Source organism: Primulina huaijiensis, chromosome 4, assembly GCF_012295235.1.
Source record: "Primulina huaijiensis isolate GDHJ02 chromosome 4, ASM1229523v2, whole genome shotgun sequence".
In the NCBI taxonomy this organism is placed as follows: domain Eukaryota; kingdom Viridiplantae; phylum Streptophyta; class Magnoliopsida; order Lamiales; family Gesneriaceae; genus Primulina; species Primulina huaijiensis.
Window position 1 is genome coordinate 24,056,851 of NC_133309.1, and position 22,960 is coordinate 24,079,810.

The window sequence follows — 22,960 nt, forward strand, 5'->3', positions numbered from 1 at the left end:
CCTAACAATGATGACGTGACGATAGTCACGTGCTGCATGTCCCCGTGCGCTATGGTGCGGTGTTAAAGGGCCATATTTAGTGGGCTTTGTGAATGCGACGTTTTTCATTTGGGCTGGCCCAAATGGGGGTAGCCATAGGACTAGAATTGTCATATGAGGGTGATATTGTAATTTGCTCTCTTGATTATTATATTGTTGATCTTGAAAACAATTTTGGAGCATTCGAAAATTCCGATTTAGATTAGTCTCAAACTCGAAATCTCGTCCCAAACTTGAGATATCGGTACCAGATGAATTACAAGTTATCGGCACATATGTATATTTAATCATTACAAATTTGTAAACCTTAATTCTGTCTTTAATGGGCGGGCTTTGCTATTTTACTAGGATGGAGCATTGGAGTTTAGCCTTGTAAAGATTTGAGAGAAGCTGAGTTGGGCCCTATAAACAAAATACTATTCACCTATTGGACCAAGATGTTGTTAAGCAAAAGATTCTAAGAGTTTACTCGATGCACACATAGCGGTCACGAGTTTCGCGTCATAATTTTTTTTATAAAAAAGATTTAAAATAATTCTATGCTTTTATTGAGGGAGCTCAAATTTTCTCAAACAAAATTAAAATTTAGACTCACAACTCAAAAATTGATACGATTATTGAGTATGTGTTTTGTGAGACGGCCTCACATATCTTATTCGTNTATATATTTGTGTGTGTACTAGGAAATAAACTCTGCGAAGCCCGATGGCAGTCAACTAAATTTCGACAATTTCCAACGTTAGATTGTTAGGTAAAGTAGGTTGTCTCAAGTCTAGCTGAACTATCTAATTAATTATTTATTTATTTATTTAAATATTTAAATGCCCCTTTATTTTAAATCATAGGGCAAGCATCTATAAATCCACCATGTAAGTATCTGTGACGAAACTGGTAAAGATTCAAACACACATAAGTGGGAAAAATTAATATATTTTTCGAAACATATATGAATTATAAAAATAAAACCTAGCCGGCCGGTGCTACCCGTTCCCCCTTCGCTCTAGATTCTGTCATTGGCCATGTCGGCAACGTCTTGCTCCGTCCAACTCTAAAATCTCGGGAATGGTTGTTCTGGTACATGTTATTGACGTTAACTATCACATGCTTGATCTTAGTCGTCCACGTCCACGTCGGCACGATTGTATAATAAGATCACTATAGCCAATTAACTTGGCATACAAGTTGGGAATACAATTTGTATCCTAGTGAATACCAAATTTTTTATCTTTGGCTGTTTACGCTCTTGCACATGGCAAATTTGTCCGAAGATAAAACACAAAATGAACAAAGGTAAATTTTTTTTTTTTTTTTTTTACTTAAATCGACCCAATTACCAAAGGGGCATGCAACCCATATTACTAAAGTCTAAAAACATGGCCTCGTGCTATGTAATTTTCTGACAGTAAATTTGACAAAATAATAAAAGTAAAAAAATGTCTGTGTTTGTTATGGTAAGTCATATGATAGGTCTGCAATTCGATGCGGCCACGTCCCCACTTTGCCCCCCATGTTCTTCCATTCCGGTTAGATTTGCATTGTTTTTCATTCCTCGTTTACGATTATCGCTTCATAAAAAATTATTGTCGAACATGATAATAATATGTGTCATTCCGAAGTGTTGAATCATACAACAGTTCAAATGTTGTTTCAATCGTTCTTCTATCAAATAATGTTACTGTTGCCGGTGGCGGAGCCACACTCCTTGCCCGTAAAGCTCGGGTGGTCTTAATTTTTTTTAAATTTATATATTAATTTTTGTATAATTTTGGATAAATTTGATATTAGTCCGGATAAATCATTTTAAAATATTAAAGGATTTTAGAGTTTAAAATTCTAGCTCGAGTAGAGTCGTATTCCTGGTTCTGCCACTGATTGCTGCTCAACAAAATCGATCAACATGCTCATATGTGATAGCTTGTCTATATAATGTAATCTTTGATGTTAGCGTCGACTATGATTATCTAATAGTTCAAGTACAGTTGATATAGTTGACCATTGTGTTTTCCGGAATATTAACCATTGTGTGATGTTTACTATTTGCGTCTAGTAGATCATACAAAGTTCGTTACGTATTTAAGTGATTTTGGCTGACTACTTCAATGAATTATTCGTTCAATATTGTTATAAGTAAACATTTATTCATAGATTTTTAAATATCAATTTTTTCCACTGCGATTTCGGTCCTCTATCTTGTTAAATTTCAGTCTCGATCGGTCCACATTTTTTTATTATTTCCGCAATTTTAGTTTTTTTTCTCGACGTGATGTTAATGTAGAATCTACTGTGGTGCGCGCATACGTGACTCCGACACAAATCATTTCCGACGAAACATTATTAAATTGTCAAAAATTGAAAGTTCGAAAACATAAATGACCAAAATCGCAAATAACACCAGCTTCGGATTTGGAAAAAATAATATATTAATCAGCCTCTCAAAATAAAATATTAAGAATGAATAATGTAATGTTCCCTCATAACATGCATGGCGGCAAACATACCCAAAACACCCGTATTTGCCTTTTCCCTAACATTACGAACCGACCAAGAAAATTCATCTCCTTTCCTTTATTACAACCTAAATATTATTATATTAACATTTGAATTTTTTTTTTGTCCCAAAGTGTAACTTGTACCATAAAACCCATATTTTATGTGTTTGAATTTACCAAGATTTGACTTGATTTTACACTTTCCACACTCTATAATAAAGACACACATATAATTCCATAATCTTCTATATCCAGAAGGAACCCTAAAGGAAAAAGAAGTGAGCAGAAATGGTTACTACCTTTTCCCAGTTGCTAGCAATTTTGACTCTCGTTTCTCTTACATTTGGGAACTCTTTTTCGCATGCTCTTCCAGGTGATTGTTCGTCGTGTTCTTCTACCCATGCGTGCAAGATTTGGGACGAAAGGGATCGGTTCAAATTAATATTTTAGCTATAATATTGACTGTCTTGATTTCCTTTTATGTTCAGCAGTATTGGAAGTTAGCACTGTGGCTGCCACAGAGAAAGAATTTGCAGTAGTCCATGGAGGCAGTAGCTTCAGTTCACAAAAGGTACTATTTCATGTTTTGTATATAACGCCCCGATCAGTGTAATGAGATGTGTCTATTTATCTAACTCTTGACTCGAAATGGAAGCAGGTTTGAAAAAAGGACTTTAGAGTGTATATATATATAAATTCTTGCCTCATCAACTTAAATTTTAAGTTTGAAACGATTTACAAATGGTCGATCGAACCGAGAACTTAACATCGGCATCTCGAATTTTTGTTTGCAGGAGAATATTGTTGGTGGTGATGTTCCAAGTGCAGCAGCAGCAACTAAAACGTATAGAATCGGAGGAAGAAGAATGAGTTACGGTGGTACCGTTGATCAGAAAGGGCGGCGAAATACCGAAGCTTCTTCGTCTGCGTTAATCCATGGCGCTGAAGGGGAAGAAAAAGAAGAGCATCGGAAACAAGTTTTAATGGCTTTTGCTGTAGATTATACTTCTCCAAGAGCACATCCACCCAGCCATAACTGATGAAGTATTCACACATATAATATTGATTATTGAAACAATTTTACTCGATGCTGTATATCGATATACAATTTTGATGTGCTGCCTGATATCTGTATCTATTTCTATGTTCACAGATAAGACGACATTCATCTGTTGAACGTGATGAAATATATCAAAATTTCACATTCGATAGATGAGTGTCACATTAGCTGTGAACGTACAGAGATGAACACGTACGGTCGGTGGAAACATATGAAAACTAAATATATGTATATATATATATTGATATTATATGGACTAAATTTAATTTATTTTATTGTTTATGTATGAAGTCAATTGGATCATGCTATATCTATATTTATATGTAGATGAGAATTAAATATTTCATTCGTAGAGACTCAACTCCTATGTATTCTCGTTTGAACAAATATAAGTGGCCTCAACAAATGCATGTAACAAATTAGTAATTAATTTTGAGTTTATAGATTTGATTAATTAGAGTTTTAAATTTATAGTAACTAGCATGTAACACCTGCAATGCTTGCGTAAATTCATATTTTATATCGCAAAATTAATTAATTTAATAATGCGTTACATGATAATGAACTAAAATATACCCGAAATTTTGAATTAAATCTATTTGCCCGTGAATTCATATTTTATATGACACGTATTGATGATTGTCTAGAATGAAATACAAGATGGCACGCCCGCTTGAAAATTTTTAAACGAACACAAAAATAAACCTTTCGAGATTTCGCAATCGCTACCTTTCGATGCACACATAGACATGAATATTAAGTAGCAACTTATATAAACAAAATATTTAATTAGATAAAACTGGATGTACATTTAAGTCTCATTTACCCACACTGAAATTAAATAAAATACAAAAAATTGCATCTCAGTGATAAATAGCAATAAAATTTTAGTATTTAATTATTATTTATTATTATAACTTTTTATTTGAATTCCCAAACTTTTTGATGATAATAATAATAATAATAATAATAATAATAATAATAATAATAATACTGCTTAAAGAAAAAATAAATTATTTGAAAAACAGCCAAACATGGCCCAATAGGTCAACTCAATTCCCGCGAATAGCCCAAAGCTTTCAAAGGCCATTCTCCCGCCAATGGATTCTCTGCTTATGTTCCTTTACTTCCATTTTCCCCCTTCGATGGAACCCTAGAGAGGAGACTAGATTCTAGCCCTCAAGAACGAAGCAAAGAAGATGAAGATCCGGACGATGAAGCTCCGAGAAGCCCACAAGAATGGTGAAGATGGGGAGTCCTCCTTCTGCTCCGTTCTTTGGGACTCCAAAGCCGAACACTTAGTAACGGCATCGTCCGCCGACAACTCGATCTGCATCCACGATTCTGTTTTGCCGTCGAATCCGCCGAAGTTTCTTAATAATCATCGTGAAGGTGTCACTGTTTTGGCCCTTAGTCCGAATTCCACTTGCCTCGCTTCTGGTTCTCTAGACCATTCCGTTAAGCTATACAAATTTCCTGGTAATATTTATTTTTCATTTGCTACAAGAGCAGCCGGATTACGATTTTGGGGTCTTTTGTCTGAATTTGATGGTTGCCAGTATGATTTTTGTAAGGTTATAATTATGCAGGAAGTGATCAATTGAGATATGGAAAAATGTAAATGTGAGATATATCTTATGTTTTCTAAATAACTCTGGATTGCAGAGTTTCGATGTGCACTGCTAAAGCTGACTGTTGCAAATTTCCGGCACATAGTTTTTTTTATGTACTTTAATTTTCCCGCATTTTCAGTCTTTTTGTCTCTTATTCCCCTTTGTAATCTCGCGATACTATTTGTTTACTTACATCAAGGAACTTTACGTTCTAGGAAGGTAACTGTGTACTTATGCTACATCATCATCTTTCTGCAGGTGGAGATTTTGAGACCAACATCACTAGATTCACGTTACCCATCCGCACTCTCGCTTTCAACAAATCTGGAACAGTTTTGGCTGCTGCTGGTGATGATGAGGGCATAAAACTTGTGAATACAATTGATGGTACGATTGCTAGAGTTCTCAAAGGACATAAAGGATCTATCACTAGCATAGCTTTTGATCCGAAGAATGAATACTTGGCTTCACTTGATTCAATTGGGACTGTCATTTTCTGGGAACTTCAGTCTGGAAGTACCCTTCATGTCCTGAAAGCTATAGCTCCTAATAATGGTTCTGATGTTTCAGTAATGAATATACTTGCATGGAGTCCTGATGGAGAAATATTAGCAGTACCAGGTCTGAAAAACGACGTTGCAATGTATGATAGAGACACTGCTGAGAGGTTGTATTCTCTTCGAGGGGATCATCTACAACCTATTTGTTTCTTATCTTGGTCACCTAATGGGAAATATTTGGCTACTTCTGGTTTAGACAAACAAATTCTTATCTGGGATGTTGATAAGAAGCAGGACATTGATAGGCAGAAATTTAGTGAGTGCATATCTTGCATGGCGTGGAAGCCACATGGAAATGCTCTTGCAGTTATTGATATTATGGGGAAGTATGGGGTGTGGGAGCCAGCTGTACCATCGCCAATGAAGTCTCCAACTGAAGATATTCCTGGATTGCATTCAAATAATGGAAATGGCTTTCTGTTGTTTGATGAGGAAGAAGAACCTAGTGCATCAGGTAGTTTAAGTGATCTTAATGAAGATAGTTTTGATGAATCATTGCCGCCCAGCAGAAAAAGGCTACGTCAACAACAGAAAAACGAGGATGAACGGAAAGAAGATAGTGATGATGAGTTGGAATCAATTCTAAAGTTTGAGTCTCGCAAAAAGTCCGGCCATAGTAAAAAAGATGACCTTGCTAATGGGAAGAGTGGGTCAAGAAATGTGATATTAAATGTGGGGCCAAAAATGCAAGAAGCTTTTCAGCCAGGAGCTACTCCTGCAAAGGATGGAAAGAGAAACTTTCTGTGCTACAATATGCTTGGAAGTATAACCACAATGGAGCATGATGGATATTCACATATAGAGGTATTCTGAACTTAAGGAAGCAAAAAGGAAGAATGATAAACTGAATCACCTTTTATAGATATTTAAGATGAAGAGATCGATGCATGAGACTTGCTTTAACTGGAGTGAGGTTTGTTAACAGAATTAATTCATGATTAACTGCAGATAGATTTCCACGATACTAGCAGTGGTCCACGTGTTCCTGCTATGACTGATTATTTTGGTTTCACAATGGCTTCTCTAAGTGAAAATGGCTGTGCATTTGCTAATCCATGCAAAGGAGAGAAGAATATGAGCACACTTATGTTTCGCCCATTCAGTACCTGGGCTAATAACAGTGAGGTTAGCCCTTTTCAACATAATCCTATCACGCATTATCACCTCCATGCATTCGATCATCATAGATGTTCTAATTTACTTCCCTGGTCTTGTGATTCGACAAAATAAATGTCTAGTCAACCATAGCTGATGTTAATCTCTTTGTGCAAATTTAGTGGTCTATGCGATTTGAAGGGGAAGAAGTCAGAGCAGTAGCATTAGGAAATTCATGGGTTGCTGCTGTAACCAGCATTAATTTTCTCCGCATCTTCACTCATGGTGGTTTGCAGGTTTGAAATTTTTTATCATTAGTTTCTGAATTTCGTTGACTAGCCCAACAAAATTTTCCTACATTGTACTTACAAATAATTCAATGGACGCTTTAATACTAGACTTTTCTTTTTGCAATCTGACATCTTAATGTCACTTGTTAGAGGTATATACTCTCTCTTGACGGACCAGTGGTTACAGCAGCGGGCTTCAAGGATGAGCTAGCGGTTGTCATGCACATTTCCCCTTCTCTACCTTCAGAAGAGCAGGTACCACAAAAAATATTCTTTTGATGTTTGTCTAGAATAAAATACAATACGACAGTGTTCTATTTTCTTGAGTTTGGAAGGGGTCTATTTTTTTGTGCATAAAAAAAATTTCAAGCGGGCATATATTTTTTTTCTGAAAGCCGAAGGTAATTTCATCTGAAAGTTTGATAATTGATTTATAAGTCAATAGTTGCACTAAGTATGATCTTAAACCTTGATTGTTGGATCCATCAATATCATAAGATCCTACTGATCATAATATACAAAAGAAAAGAACAAAGTCATTGAAATCTTGGATTTGATATTGAAAACCTATCCTTGATGGCCTTAAAGCAGCATACCCAGGATTTCCGAAATCCTCATTGTTTATTCAGTCATTGTGTGAGACAAGGCATACTTTGCTCATTTATTATGTTATGAAGTTAGAATTATGTTCCAAAGGTCGGCTTGTTCTGACTTTAAAACATTTCCTCTTGCAGATGCTTGAATTTAAAGTGTTCAACATTCAGAATGGGACACAATCTCTCAGAGGAAGACTTCCATTGACTCCTGGGTCTTGTTTAACATGGTTTGGTTTTAGTGATGATGGCCAACTAAGTTCGTTTGATTCCAAGGTGCAAATCTCGGACCTCAAATGCATGATTTTTTTTAAAAAAAATGTATACATCCGAGTTTTAAATCTAACATAAATGTAGGGTGTCTTGAGGGTATACACAAATCTATATGGGGGTAGTTGGCTCCCACTCTTCAGGTACCAGTAATATTTTTAAAGTGTACATCTTTTATCACAATTTTTATCAATGCATAGGTATAAAACTCGCACTTATCAGTGCCAGCAAATTAAACAAATCTGAGGAAAATTTTTGGGTCGTTGGACTGAACACAAGCCAGTTATTTTGCGTTGTCTGCAAGTCTCCTGAATCCTTCCCTCAGGTATTATGGTTATTCATAAACTGCAGTCTTGCTAAGTCAGCATCTTAACTACAAAGAATTATATCTTCAATTGTCTTTTCTCAGTGCACTCCCAAGCCCGTCCTCACCTTGCTAGACTTAACATTTCCTCTCGCTTCTTCTGACCTGGGCGCAGATAGTCTCGAGAATGAATTTATCATGCACAACATGCATCTCTCCCAGGCAAGTTTACTTTATTCGATGGATTTGCTTTTTGTTGTCAATAGATCATTATAAGATTAATAAGATATTAACATCATTAAATGGTTCTGCTATAGTGCCAATGCTCTGTTAGATAATCAGACTAAGAATTGTATAATGTTTAGAGTTTAGACAGTAAACAGATGGATTTACTTAATTTCATTCTCTGTGCTTTCTTCTGGAATCTATTAATGTATGGTTGCTGATCATCAACGCCGATATTTTCACAGATTCAGAAAAGCATAGAAGAAATGGGAGCTCTTGGCCACGATATAACATCTCTTGATGATGAGGCCTTTGATCTGGAAACTTCCTTAGATAGATGCATCTTGAGGCTCATTGCGTCCTGTTGCAATGGTGAGTATTTCACACTAGCATAAATTGATTAAAATTGTTGGTCTCGGAATTTGTTCTTGGATTCGCGTGTCAATGGGAAATAAAAAAGAGAATGAAATTGATGCATCATATGACTCAAACTAGACTGGGAGTAAAGAGTATGCAGCAATCTTGATGGTTTCATTTCCCTTTTCCCTCGGTTTCATTTCCCTTTTCCCTTTTATTTATATGTTAAAATGAAACACCAGAATCACCGAATATGTTATGTACTTTTTTCAGGCGACAAACTTGTAAGAGCAACCGAACTTGTGAAACTTCTTTCACTAGAAAAATCTGTAAGAGGTGCCATAAAGCTTGTGACAGCATTAAAACTGCCAAATCTGGCTGAACGATTCAATAACATACTCGAGGTGAGACCCCAACCGAGTTCTTACTGGTGGCTTTATTACATACATTTCTACTTCGAATATTCTCAAATTTTACAATTGTAGGAAAAATTGCTCAATGAAGCCGCTGGTAACACAGTCCTCCCTCACATCAAATCAAACAGTGAAGGTTCTATCAGAGCTAATAATGCTGCGTCCACTAAGTTCTTTACAGCACCAGATATCAGTAAAACATCAGATAACGTCATTTCACCTCCATTAAACACACCGTCGTCCACCTTCTCGACGAGGACACAAAATGCGGAGGGGCCAGCCATAGACGCAATTGGAACACACGAACACGTTACTAAAACATCAAACAACATCATTTTACCTCCATCAAACAAACTGTCGTCCACCTTCTTCACAAGGAAACAAAAAGCAGAGGGGCCAGCCAAAGACTCAAATGGAACAAAGGAACATGATCAAACTACAGCACCAGGAAAGACCATTGAAGTGAGGAATTCGAGGAGTTTGAAGGATATCAACTGTGTAGAAGAAACCAAGTCAAGAGAGACGAATCAACAAATCCCTAGTCGCCCCTCCAACCCTTTCGCCAAGTCATCCAACAACCAAGAAACTAGCTCTTTGCTTGATTCTCTCAAGAAGATGAAAGGTTGACAGCAAACGTAGAGAGTGAACTATCAAATGCTTTATTTGCTGCTTGTTGATGCAAAATGCGGTTGTTCATCCTGGAAAAAGCAAACAATTTGTAAATTGTGAGCTTTGGTTAGGAATATTGTTTTCTTTATAAAAAAATTTTCCTAGTTCATGTAACATTTTTTGTTTTCACTTAATACGAGAGTTGATTTCTTAATCTAATACTATAATTATAAATTTTATCGTCTAACGGCAAGCAGCTAAATGATCGAAGAAAGAAAAGACACTACTAAATCCCAAAATCTAATCTTGAACGCCACGTGGCTTGAACTTAGAGGTCAGTTAATAGTACAACTGCCACGTTGGATTTATATTTAATTACCAGAATAATGGAATTTCTACAATCACTACCGGTCATTTGCCTGGACCAATTCACACCAACCAAAGTGTGAGTGGTGGCAGGAGGCCTTAGGTGATGGCCCTCAGAGCAACAGCAACCGCGCGACCACCGTGTTCTCCACCTGTCCCGCCGTCCGTGTCGCCGCTGAAGACTTCCATTCATACAACTAATCTCAGTACTTCAAAGCCTCAATCGAAACCCAACTTTTTGTTACTGTCTGCTACAACTGCATTGCCCCTCTTTGCTCCCTTTGCCGTGCCTCTTGAAGCCAGGGCTGTAACACTTCCAAAGGAACAGATTGTTTCTTCTATCGATAAGGCACAATTTCCCATTCAGTGTATTTTTTTTGGTTTAATGGATATAGTTTGTGAAAGATGACGTTTTTGTTATGTTTTTCAATTTCACATATATCCCAATTCTTGAAATTTCTTTTAGTTGCTGATTTTTGTGTTTAGCTCCAACTTCACTAATCTTCATAGAATGTTAAAGAATTTGAAATCGTTTCCGAGGAAGATTGAGGGCTCTTTCATCCATACCAATAACACATTTTTCTGGAGAAAATAAATGATACCCATTTCTCGAAACCTCATAGTTTTCTTGGTTTTTCAGGTGGCGACAACTATTGATCAAGTTTTAGAAGTGGGATCTAATATTTTCAGTGTTGCTGGGCAAGTGATTGGAGCTGTAGTTAAAGCTGTGAAGCCGGGTGTCGATGCGACACTACCAATTTTAAAGCAAGCTGGAGACGAGGCGGTGAAGATAGCTTCTCCTGTGTTTTCCGAGGCTTCTAAGAAAGCCCAAGAAGCCATTGAAAGTTCCGGAATCGACACTGAGCCAGTGAAAACAGTAGCTAAGGTAAACTTGCGAGGATTTATGAGAAAGTTAATTGGTAGTGCCATTGTGCTTTGTCAAGTACTTTATGTAGTATTCGTCTAAATGTACATTATGCACTCAATAAGGTAATTAAGCGTGTTGAATGCTACCAGACAGGCTGGTTTCTCATCTATAATAGAAAAACTCAAGTTTCATGTGTAGTTTTCCTAAAATTCTTGTCACCTTCAAGATGCATCGCCTCGCCTCCTCAACAAAATTTTTGGGTCCCCGCTAAATGATCATTTTTTGTTGTAGACGGTAGTTGATGCGGCACAGCAAACAACACAAGTTATTGTTAAGGCCAAACCAGTAGCCGTTTCCACCGCTGAAACCATATTATCTGCAGAGCCCACTGTGATCTTAGGGACTGGTGGTGCCCTAGTTCTTGCGTATTTCTTGCTCCCTCCCGTCTTTTCTGCCATCTCTTTCAAATTTCGCGGATACCAAGGTAACTCATCATCTGTGGTTACCCATTTGAGCATCTCTAGTTTCCTCAATAGCTAGAATGGTTAAATATTAGGGGACTACTCTGCTTACTCTATGAATTGAATGAACTAAGAAATTTTCCTACTTATAAAGACTGGAAAATCGAATTATTTCAAGTCCTCAATCCTGTGGGATTGGCATGAATACGAAATATTTTCAAATACCTCATTATCTTGCTGACTAAGTTGACTTGCAATGTATTCCATGAATCGATTGCCATCTTGCTGGGCTCCGAAAAATAATGCAGACGACTTAATGGCGACAGTGTTCCTCCACTCCTGACAAGTACGAGAAATATCTGTATAAGATTCAAACTGAAAGGCACCTTAATGGTTTTGAGATGTGGGATACATGAGATATTTATCAGAGCTTTAGGCACTCTCTGAATTTCTTTGGAATTTTTCGATCCACATCATATTGTGCTTGCATGAAACTGAGCTGAGCTGAGGACTAATGGCAATTATGGATTAAATTTTTTCATTTGTTTTGGATGCTTCTCCAGGTGATCTGACTCCTGCTCAAACCTTGGATTTGATGTCCACAAAGAATTACATGTTGATAGATATAAGGTCAGAAAAGGATAAAAGCAAGGATGGCACCCCTCGCCTTCCCTCAAATGCGAAAAACAAATTGATCTCCATCCCGTATGTTGTACACTTTTTTTATACAGACTATATCAATTTTATTTTTGTAAAGTGGTTTTTAGGCAGTTGATCGAAGTTAACTTTTCTTCTCCCTCGATTATTAAAGTTTAGAAGATTTACCGAGCAAGCTGAAAGGTCTGGTGAGAAGTACCAAGATAGTGGAAGCTGAACTCGTTGCACTGAAGATATCTTATCTCAAGAAGATAAGCAAAAGTTCCAACATCGTCATAATGGACTCGTGAGTGAAAACTGGACCTTAAACTTGGATCTTTCTTGTAATTCTTGTCTGTACGCAAAGGCGCGCCGCGCCCCATTCTCATGCGGAAAAATGGTCGTCCAGGTATACAGATTCGGCTAAAATAGTAGCTAGAGCGCTGACAAGTCTCGGGTTCAATAATTGCTGGATTATGAGTGGCGGCTTTTCTGGTGGCAATGGCTGGTTGCAGAGCCGGTTAGGGGCGGATACTGCTAGTTTCGCCGTAGCTGAAGTTATATCACCTTCGAAAGTTATCACGACACCAACTCGCAGATTCGGCACACCAAGCTCGGCCAAGTTACTTCCGGGTGGCTCTGATTAAGTGTATTGGTTCTAGTGAATATATATATAATTCTTTTTTCAAATGATTTTTCCAGGGAAAATTACATCAACAATTTAAAAAACGAAAAACCCTTTATGTAAAATCATTATGCTTTGAAAATCAGAGATAAAATCTATTACCGCTGTGATAAATGTACTTGATTTTCTTATCATAGTATTATTCTGTCATTACTTTTTATAGAGTTTGACTTTTGGATTTTTTGAACCAGAAAGAGAGATGGCAAGAATCAAATTGACTCTTTTATCCTCAATTGAAGATTATTTCTGCAGTAAAAATACCTACAAAAAAAGAAAAATCGTGGTTAGAAAGGTTATAGTAGCCAAAGCCGTTGGAATATTTTTTTTATACATTAGAAAAATTCGTTTGATTATTAATAACGTGAGGGGTGATTTATTGATTTTTTGGGTTAGTTTGTTAGGCATGAGTTTTTTCCCCACATTGTTATTTTATTGAAATGTAGATTCCGTTTTGAGAGCGGTGAAAAAGCACTATCTCTTTGAAATGTTCTATACATCTGTCCATATGCGTGGTTTTACAACATTCCACGACCTTTCCAAACAAGGAATAGCAGTTTTACAACATCTCAAGACCTTTCCAAACAAGGGTGGGTTTAATAAGAAACCGAATTTAAATTTCATTCATTGTCTTCCTTATATATATATTTTTTTATTATTATAATAATACACAAATATATCATAATAATATATATTATTAATATTTATTTTTGTTTTTTATTATATCGAATAATGAATAACTTCATTTCTGATCTTAGTTCATAATATTTAAAAATCAAAATAATTTTATTATATTATAATATGATTTTTCTATAATGAATTGAATGTTGAATAGAAATTAATAGATTTTAAATGATAANTAAAACATTAATAAAGTAGAACAATAAATGTAAGAGTGAGTCTCATGTGAGACCGTCTCACGGATCTTAATCTGTGAGACGGGTCAACTTTACCCATATTCATAATAAAAAGTAATACTTTTTCATGGATGACCCAAATAAGAGATCCGTCTCACAAATACGACCCGTGAGACCGTCTCACACAAATTTTTAAGTTGTTAGTTTTTACATTTCATATAATTATCAATATTATTTTTTGAAAATCAATTGTCAATGTTTATTTTGAGACGACTCGTCGAATTTTGTGAGACGAGTCTCTTATTTGGGTTATTCATGAAAAAATATTACTTTTTATGCTAAGAGTATTACTTTTTATTGTGAATATTGATAGAATTGACCCGTATCATAGATAAAAATTCGTGACGCCGTGTGACCGTAGAGCTACTCACATATTTTGGGCTGTAGAGCTTATTCTAGTCGTTGGCAGTGGCACAGAGATAGCGTGGAAAGAAGATTTGGGAGAATGGCGAGTGAAAGTTACAAGTCCCTCGACTGTATCACCGCCGAGGATATATCGGCGCTGGGCATTCCTGACGATGTTTCCGATCAACTTCACCTCAAACTCGCCGGAATAATCCGTAGTTCCGGTGCAGGGACTCCCAAGGCATGGCACGCAATCTCCAAGCACCTTCTCACTCCGGAGCTTCCGTTTTCTTTGCATCAGATGATGTACTACGGCTGCTACAAAAACTTTGGGCCCGACCCGCCGGCTTGGTCGCCGGACTCGTATGTATAATTTCATTTTTGCTTCCGGTGTGATTGCGAACGACCGTGATGAAGTCATAACTCGTAGTACTCAAACACTTTGTACTTTTTTCCAACATCGTTTATTGGAAAAAAATTGCGAAAAGATTCAGTCTTGGTCACTTTTACATTTTCGTTTCTCTTTCTGAACTCCATCGATTAGATAAAGCATTAGTTTTTTTTTTTTTTTGGGTTTTTTGTTGCCTATTTATCGCTTTAGTTTCTCATATTTAGCTATGTAGAAGTAGAAAGGATTGCTTACTAATTGTAGAAAGGATTGATCATTTGTATGGTTCGCAGTTATACTAGCACACAAGAAATAGAAATTGCAAAATAAGTGAAATAGGTGTACTTTAGAGATACAAGATCAAGATAGTTATTCAAATATTTGGATCTGCGTTTTAAACTAATCATGATGAATGTTGTATACAGTGGTAGTGCAAATGCGACTAATGTTGGACGACTACTGGTGAAGCATGGAAGTGAATTCTTTGGGACAAAATATGTGGATCCTATTTCAAGCTTCATTGATTTTCTGGAATTTTCAGTCTCAAACCCCGAGGTTGGAATGGATTGATAGGTTGAGTACTTGTACTTGATAATTAAAGAATGCAAGTACATTTTTCCATCTGATGTTTCTTCTTTGCGTTTGTTAGGTCTATTGGAAAACTGTACTAGCGGAAATGAAGATCTCATTTTCAGTTCCTCCTGAATGCATTTTGCATGAGTGTCCTACTTACCCTGGTGGTCACTGGCTTCCCCAGGCGTGCACCAATCCGGCAAAGAATTGCCTGAATCCAAGTGGTGAAAGGAATCTTGATGACACTGCCTTGATATGGCGGTATGAAGGAGAAGATGAGTTACCAGTGAATAAAATGACCCTCAAGGAGCTGCGTGCTGAAGTTTGGTATGATATTTTGGTGTCGAGTACTTGGATGTTGTGACTATTTCGTTTTTGATATTTCTTTGGTAAATGTTTGGAATGTCTGATAAGCTAAGGTGAAACGCCCTGTAAAGTTGCGTCTGATGCAATCTTGATAGCAAATACTGGACATCCCAACTTTGAGACCACAAGCAGGCAAAACAGTAGAGTAGGGGATCACACATTTGAATTATTTGGCAGTCAAATGTATAAGATTTAATTTCATTTTTATAATTGTATTCATCTCTTGATTTTGTTGATAAAAGGTGTAGCAGACGCTGAAGCAGAAACCATGTAGATAACACTATATATTTCATAAAATTGGCATCAAATTGGTTCTCTGAACTAAATTAGAGCTTTTAATCTCAATTATCAGCCTCGACAAGGCTAAACTATCTTTTTCCTTAAAGCCTTGTACGTTGTACCATTTTTACAATCTTAACTGAAAAAGTAATTTTTATTGGTGTTTTTCTCAGTATTAGACAGGTGAAACTCATTTATATTTTCAATCATTTTTTAAAGTGGGTTTCTTGAGCTTTAATATTTTCCTTTATCATCCACATTATCTTTGTGTTCTTTGCTGCTCATTGTCTCAAGAGATCTAAATGTGTAGTGTTTGGATTATATGAAACACCACTTACTATCTTTTTTCCTAGGCATGTTGCCTCTGCAATTGAAACCCTGGCTTTGAAGAAAGGATCAGCTATTGCCATTGATATGCCCATGGATGTCAATTCTGTGGTGATCTACCTGGCCATAGTACTTGCTGGTTACATTGTTGTGTCTATTGCTGATAGTTTTGCATCAAGTGAAATATCTGCAAGGCTCAAAATATCGAAAGCCAAAGCCATTTTTACTCAGGTTATTCCCTTTACCCAATAGAAGAGCTTCATGGTAGCTTACAGTGTTTCTTAAACTCAAAATATCAAGCCACTACCTAAGAGTATTTTCTAAATGAAACTAGTTTGAACTATCAAAAGCTTTCTACATGAGTCTGTTCTCCCCATGAACCAGAGAAGTCCTGATGACAGTGATAGATCGTTAGGCAAGTTACGGGACTATAGTTTTCAATGGTAAAACTTACCCACTGATGACAACTATGCTTCACACTTCCATAATCATGACGAGAAAAACTGGTCTTTCCAGATAAACCTGAAGAAACTTAGTTGCTAAAGCACGATTATTTTGTGACCTTCAAAATTGTCAGTACAGTTTTAAGAAGTTTACGCAATTATTATATTCTCCCTGCCAATGAACCTAATCTCCAAAATACTTGTTTATCCTTGCCTCGTACTTAAAAAGTCAGCCTTAGTGTTTCTAATATGTTCTTGGGAAGTACAACAAATAGATAGTTCTGTTTTTTGAGTTTTAGCAATAGACCGCTCTCTGCGTTTCGGCAATTATCAGTTGTCGCTTTGTATTTTATTACGACTGATGGAATTGATATGTTCTCCCTATTGTACTTTCTAATATGTTCTCCCTATTGTACTTTCCAGTTCTAACATTAGTCATATATGGATAACAAATCAGTTACAATTTTGAAATGTGTTTTGGTTGGAAACATGTTGAAGGGGCATATTCTTCTGCATTAACATATGCATCTTTGTTTCTCTTAATTTTTGTTCTCTCAACCTTCATGCTATCATATCTAGGATCTTATCATTCGTGGTGATAAAAGAATTCCTTTATACAGGTAAACTTTTACTTGTTTATTTTTGTCTTTATCTCTCTCTTTACCCTCCCACCATCCCCAGTTTTTGTCATTCTAGCTCTATGACCTCTATAACCCATATATATGTTGGATGGTAAATCGTAAATAAAGGAAAGTGAGACCAAGGAGGAACTGGCAAAAAATTTATATCCAGATGTTAACTAGCAAATTTTGGTCAAGGGAGCCCCTATCTGTTCAAGTTGGTAAATTCATGAAAATGGAGAGAACTGTATTTTACTCTATTTGTAAAGCAGACCCCTGTGACTTTGAATAAAAGGCTCTGCATTGAAATCTCCATAAAATAGCTACCTGCGACAGCATACAACTGATCTCCATGATCTTTAATATTTTCTTTGACTGTTCGTCCACAAAAGAGAAGTGTTGATCATGATTTGCTACTTAATTTCCACCTCAAAATACATCAAACTGTCGTGCATTTGCTATTCTACTACTTGTATGATCATATTAATGGTTGGCAAAATGATCATATCAATGACTTTTGCTGAATATTTGACACAAGGAAAGTCAGTTTCATAGGGAAGTTGCTACTGCGCCATCACTTTGTGTCCTTGTTACTTTATCATGTTTAGTTGTTCTTCCTAGTCAAATTTAAGCAATCTCAGTTGTCAAATTACCTCAGCCACTACATCCAGAGTCCTTTGATTTCCCACTATATTTTTATCCACTGTTACTATCATTCTTTTACCATATTTATTGTTAATACCACAGTCGAGTTGTTGATGCTCAATCCCCAATGGCAATTGTAATTCCAACTGAAGGCTCCGACTTCAGTATGAAATTGCGTGATAAGGACATTTCGTGGAATGATTTTCTTGGAAGAGCAAATGTTTCAAAGTAAGCATATTGATCAATATTATTATTTATAGTATTTGCTTGAACTGCTCTATTCTAGAGAGCAAACCATATGAAATTTATTCTTCTTGTTCCACAGAAGTATGAGAATTTGTTTATTGGTTGTTGAAACTTCATTCTACCTGAATTTTTTTGTGATATAATGTAAGCTCTCCTACTCTGAGTTCCAGAACAGGTTTAAATGGAAGTATTATGGAATTGCTTTTAAATAGAATATGCCTCTATTCATTCACATTTTCCCTCTGTTGTCGTTTCCAAATAAAACTGTATTATGTAAAACAAACAATAAATTCTATCATCATTTACGCACCCCTCATTTCGGTTATGCATTCTCATCATGTCAAGGAGACATGATTCACTAGTAGTGATAAACAGTTCAGGAAGAGGAGAGTCATCTTAGAATCTTGTTAATATGAACAACTCAAACTTTACTCTCTCATACCAACACGATAGAAACTTGCAGAGAGATCCAGTTTGTTGCTGTTGAACAATCAGTTGACGCGTTCACTAATATTCTTTTCTCATCAGGAACTACAGGTAAGTTGGGGTTTTAAAGTTTCGTGCTTGTTTCAGAAATGTTTCATAGTCTTATACTCATAACTGCAATAAGAAATACCCTACACTTACCCTTACCCTTACCCTTACCCCTTGTCTTTCACATACTGACATGCTAATCTCCAAAATTGTCATGGTAAATTTTCGGTCATATCTGTACCACGACGACTTGTCATTTCATAGTCATAATTGCAGCAAGAAATACCTAGCGCATTGTCTTTCATATACTGAAATGCAAGTCTCCAAAAATTTGTCATGTTAAAATGTTTGGTGATATCTGCTCCACCTTTGCACTGCTTCAGATGATGTAACATAAAGTGAATCTGTTACTGAATTTTATGTAGTGCAATTTAAGGGTAGCATTACATTTCGATTCTCCCAGCGCTCTCCATTGGACTATAATAACCAAAAATTGTCAGTGATGAATAATAAATGGTGAACTTCAAATTTATTTCTAAGAAGCTCTTCTGGTACCTAACAATAAAAAAATTTGTCGAACATCAAGTATTTGACTTCTTTTGCTTCAGTAGCAGGATGGAGTACTAACATGGATCAGTCCTTGATTTTGTCTTTGTGAGTGAAGTTTCTTCATTGGCCTTTTATAGGCATGCTTTATAAATCTTACTGGCAGCTTTCTAAAGTTAATTTTGCAGAAACTGCTGTATGTCTAAGAATTTTCCTACAAATGCAAGAAACTATCAGACTAACTGTGGTTTTCTATACCCCAGGGGATCCAAAGGCAATACCATGGACTGTTGCTACCCCATTCAAAGCTGCCGCTGATGGTTGGAGCCATATGGACATTCGCCAAGGTGATATAGTTTCTTGGCCCACTAATCTTGGGTGGATGATGGGTCCTTGGCTTGTTTATGCTTCACTTCTAAATGGTGCTTCTATGGCTCTTTATAATGGATCTCCCCTTGGTTCTGGGTTTGCCAAATTTGTCCAGGTGAGATAGTAATCGACATTGTTTTATTGTTTAGAGGTGCATTTTGGTGAGAACTTTCTATGAAAATTGTGGATTGTATACAACCTTTATCCCTTCCAATTTAAGTAACATCATCTGCACTTTTGCATTAAATTTTGAAAATGAAAAAAGAAACAGAAGGGTTTGTTGCTAGCTCATATCAAAAGACAAGGTAAATGTAATGATTATTTGAACTTCAAATTTTAATCAGCGTTCTTGATATTGCTTTATGCTTATATTTTATTTATACCATCAACTTACTTTCTATGATTTGGAGGCAAAAGTGATAAATAAAGGAATAAATTATGAATGATGGTAAATATGCCGTGAAAGAAGAGAGAATAATCACGTCTTTTTTCATTCTTCTTTTTATACTTATAATATTGTAGAGTAGTTAAAAATTTATATCAATCAGGGCATATTAAGTATCAAGGCACTCATAAAGTTTGAATCAGTTTGTCCTGTGGTTTGGTTTAATTTGGTCTTACCTTTTTGTTTCGCACTGATTCAAAAAAATATTGTACATTTTAGGATGCAAAAGTTACAATGCTAGGTGTGATCCCAAGTATCGTAAGGGCATGGAAAAATACAAATTCAACAGCTAATTGTGATTGGTCAGCCATCCGGTAGGTGGTAATTTGTTTTGAGGTCATAGGTTGCTATTAAAAGTGACTTGTCTCTTAAATTTTTTTTATCTATTTATGGTTGTTAGAGTTTAGGTGGAGTGTGCTGCTTTAAAATCAGTAGGAGCATCTGGAGATTGAAGTTGACATAATTCATTGTATACTCGCATGCACTTGTACCCCCTGAGACGTGATTTGCACGTCTCCTTTTCCATTCGGAGGAGGCATTTTGATATAAAAATAATGAGTGAAAACTGAGATCTGATTGCTAACTGGCAAAATTTGAAGGCTTTAAGTTGCTGGAATCATTTTTAGAAATAATTTTTCATTGTATTCAAGGACCGTACAAGATTCACTGAGATCTTTGGCAAAATGATGCATAATTCCTTAAGGACAGTGGCGAAACAAATAGTAACTCGTGCTATAAGTACAAAATAATGGCTAATTAGAAACAGAGCTTAAATTTGGCAGGTTCTAGCTTGTTCTATCTGTAGATGCTTCAGATGTGAATCACTAATCAGAAAGGAAGAGAAATGAAACAAAAGTTTTTTCTGGGACATGAAAAATAAGTTAAGGAAGCCCAAAAAAAAAATTAATAACATGAGTTCAAAGAAAAAAAATTAATAACATGAATTTGACTGGTCCGTGTTATGATTGATAGAGTGTTGGAAATTGACTTGTTGAATCCGTAATATTAATTAACCCTATTGGTCCGTTATATTGATGCTTTGTTTTATTTTAAAAATATCCGTCACTGTTCCTGTTCAGTTTTTAGTGAGTGAACCCATATCATTTAGATTTGTCCTAGTTTTCTTAGAAATGATATCAGTCAGTTCTCTTATTTGTATCACAAACCTGCTGCAGTGACTATGCACGTATTGTATGTTTATGCATTTAATGTTGTTACAAAATGTCCCTGATATAAATATAATGCATTTATTGACCTGTGATAGTTGCTTTGCATCCACGGGGGAGGCATCTAATGTGGATGAATACCTTTGGCTTATGGGGAGGGCTCAATACAAGCCTGTAATCGAATACTGCGGTGGCACTGAAATTGGTGGTGGATTTGTTACTGGTTCATTGTTGCAGAATCAATCTCTTGCAGCATTTAGCACACCTGCGATGGGCTGTAGTCTATTTATACTTGGAGAGGATGGATTTCCAATTGTAAGAATCCCTGAAACTTGCTCCTGAAACAACAGTAGTTGTGTTCAGATTAGCTGCGCATGCTATTCAAATTATTCTTGGAAAATATTCAAATGTTCCAAGAGCATATGCGGTTAAGTCGATAGAAAATCTTCCATTTGTTCAGTATTTTGAATGAAATAAAAAAGGAAGATGAATCATAGTGGCTGTTTTACTTTCCCTTCCCCCTGAGAAGCTTGTGAATTTACAATTTGTATAATCTATTTTATGAAGCCATCAGATGCTCCTGGAATTGGTGAATTAGCCCTTGGTCCACTTATGTTTGGAGCTTCAAGCACGTTACTTAATGCAGACCACGATGATATCTACTTTAAGCATATGCCATCATGGAATGGAAAGGTGCACTGCTGACCGTTTTTCTCTCTGACTCATACCATGAATTGTTTACGTTATTTATTTTTTTCAGTCTTTTTTCCTCATCTTTTCCTAGTAGGTTCTCAGAAGACACGGTGATGTCTTTGAGCGGACTTCAAGAGGATACTATCGTGCACATGGTCGCGCTGATGACACTATGAATCTTGGGGGTATAAAGGTATGCCAGAGCTTCATACACTTGTTAAATTGATCAGACGTGGGAGTAAAAGGTGTTATTATACATGCTTTACGATCTGTTAGTAAAATTGAGCTGCCGTGCGGAAATTGTTGCCAAAGCAAACATCAGGGGTGTACTATCAAGCCTTGGGCCTGCAGGCCCTTGTGAGCAAAACTCTCTATGATAGACTCTGATATCAACTACTCTAATTCTGTACCCATTTACAAAAGTAATATACCCATATTTTTAAGAGATTCACTTTACCCCCTTATATACATGTCCAAACTGCAAACCAATTTGTGATGGGTATTGCATTACTTGAGCATTTCCCTGTTGGTTTACTTTCGTAAAGTCGTGATAGATGTAAACATTTGATGCTGCTCTATCCTCTTCCATTCAGGTGAGCTCAGTTGAGATTGAGCGCATTTGTAATGCAGTCGACTCTGGTGTACTAGAAACGGCAGCAGTTGGCGTGCCACCTCCTGATGGTGGACCAGAGCGGTTAGTAGTAGTAGTTGTACTGAAAGATCCTGAGCCTCACAAGCCATTACCGGACATGAATTATTTGGCTGCAACTTTCAATTCAGCCCTTCAGAAAAAGTTGAACCCTTTGTTCAAGGTATGACATGATTCGTTTTCGGCCGTGTGCGTTTAAATCGGCCATTCCATTCTCATAAAGGACATAACTTGCAGGTTTCTGCTGTAGTTTCCCTCCCTTCTCTTCCAAGAACCGCCACAAACAAAGTTATGAGAAGGGTTTTGAGACGGCAATTATCACAAAGTGACCAAAGTTCCAAATTGTGATGAAATTTTTTTATTCAATGTATATATTATATTGTTCATTGGTGAAAATAAAACTACATGCCTACTTCATCTGTTCTTCATAAACCAAACTTTACACATTTAATTATTGAGTAGATCTTTCATAAGCGGTCTCACGGATCTTTATTCGTCAGACGGATCAATCATGTCCATATTTATAATAAAAATTAATA

The 22,960-nt window shown here is 36.3% G+C and overlaps 3 protein-coding genes across 3 annotated transcripts; all 3 read left to right on the top strand.

Moving 5' to 3' along the window:
* Positions 1-4,677: 4,677 nt before the first annotated feature.
* On the top strand, positions 4,678-10,091 carry LOC140975608 (protein ENHANCER OF LHP1 1). The gene is made up of 12 exons (XM_073439416.1): positions 4,678-5,067; positions 5,460-6,565; positions 6,710-6,886; positions 7,039-7,152; positions 7,297-7,401; positions 7,881-8,015; positions 8,097-8,152; positions 8,232-8,334; positions 8,419-8,535; positions 8,784-8,910; positions 9,169-9,299; positions 9,381-10,091. The coding sequence occupies exons 1-12, from the start codon at positions 4,788-4,790 to the stop codon at positions 9,933-9,935; spliced, it is 3,006 nt and encodes a 1,001-aa protein (XP_073295517.1). The 5' UTR covers positions 4,678-4,787; the 3' UTR covers positions 9,936-10,091.
* A 209-nt stretch (positions 10,092-10,300) lies between these two features.
* LOC140975609 (calcium sensing receptor, chloroplastic) lies at positions 10,301-13,093 on the top strand. The gene is made up of 6 exons (XM_073439417.1): positions 10,301-10,632; positions 10,924-11,169; positions 11,443-11,635; positions 12,176-12,317; positions 12,424-12,555; positions 12,658-13,093. Exons 1-6 carry the CDS (start codon positions 10,390-10,392, stop codon positions 12,893-12,895), a joined length of 1,194 nt encoding a protein of 397 aa, XP_073295518.1. The 5' UTR covers positions 10,301-10,389; the 3' UTR covers positions 12,896-13,093.
* A 1,141-nt stretch (positions 13,094-14,234) lies between these two features.
* Positions 14,235-22,880, top strand: LOC140975610 (probable acyl-activating enzyme 17, peroxisomal). Its single transcript, XM_073439418.1, has 14 exons — positions 14,235-14,555; positions 15,006-15,135; positions 15,230-15,480; positions 16,152-16,356; positions 17,148-17,188; positions 17,936-18,061; positions 18,543-18,616; positions 19,363-19,583; positions 20,133-20,227; positions 21,178-21,394; positions 21,647-21,772; positions 21,867-21,965; positions 22,366-22,584; positions 22,659-22,880. The coding sequence occupies exons 1-14, from the start codon at positions 14,293-14,295 to the stop codon at positions 22,767-22,769; spliced, it is 2,178 nt and encodes a 725-aa protein (XP_073295519.1). The 5' UTR covers positions 14,235-14,292; the 3' UTR covers positions 22,770-22,880.
* The last annotated feature ends 80 nt before the right edge of the window (positions 22,881-22,960 follow it).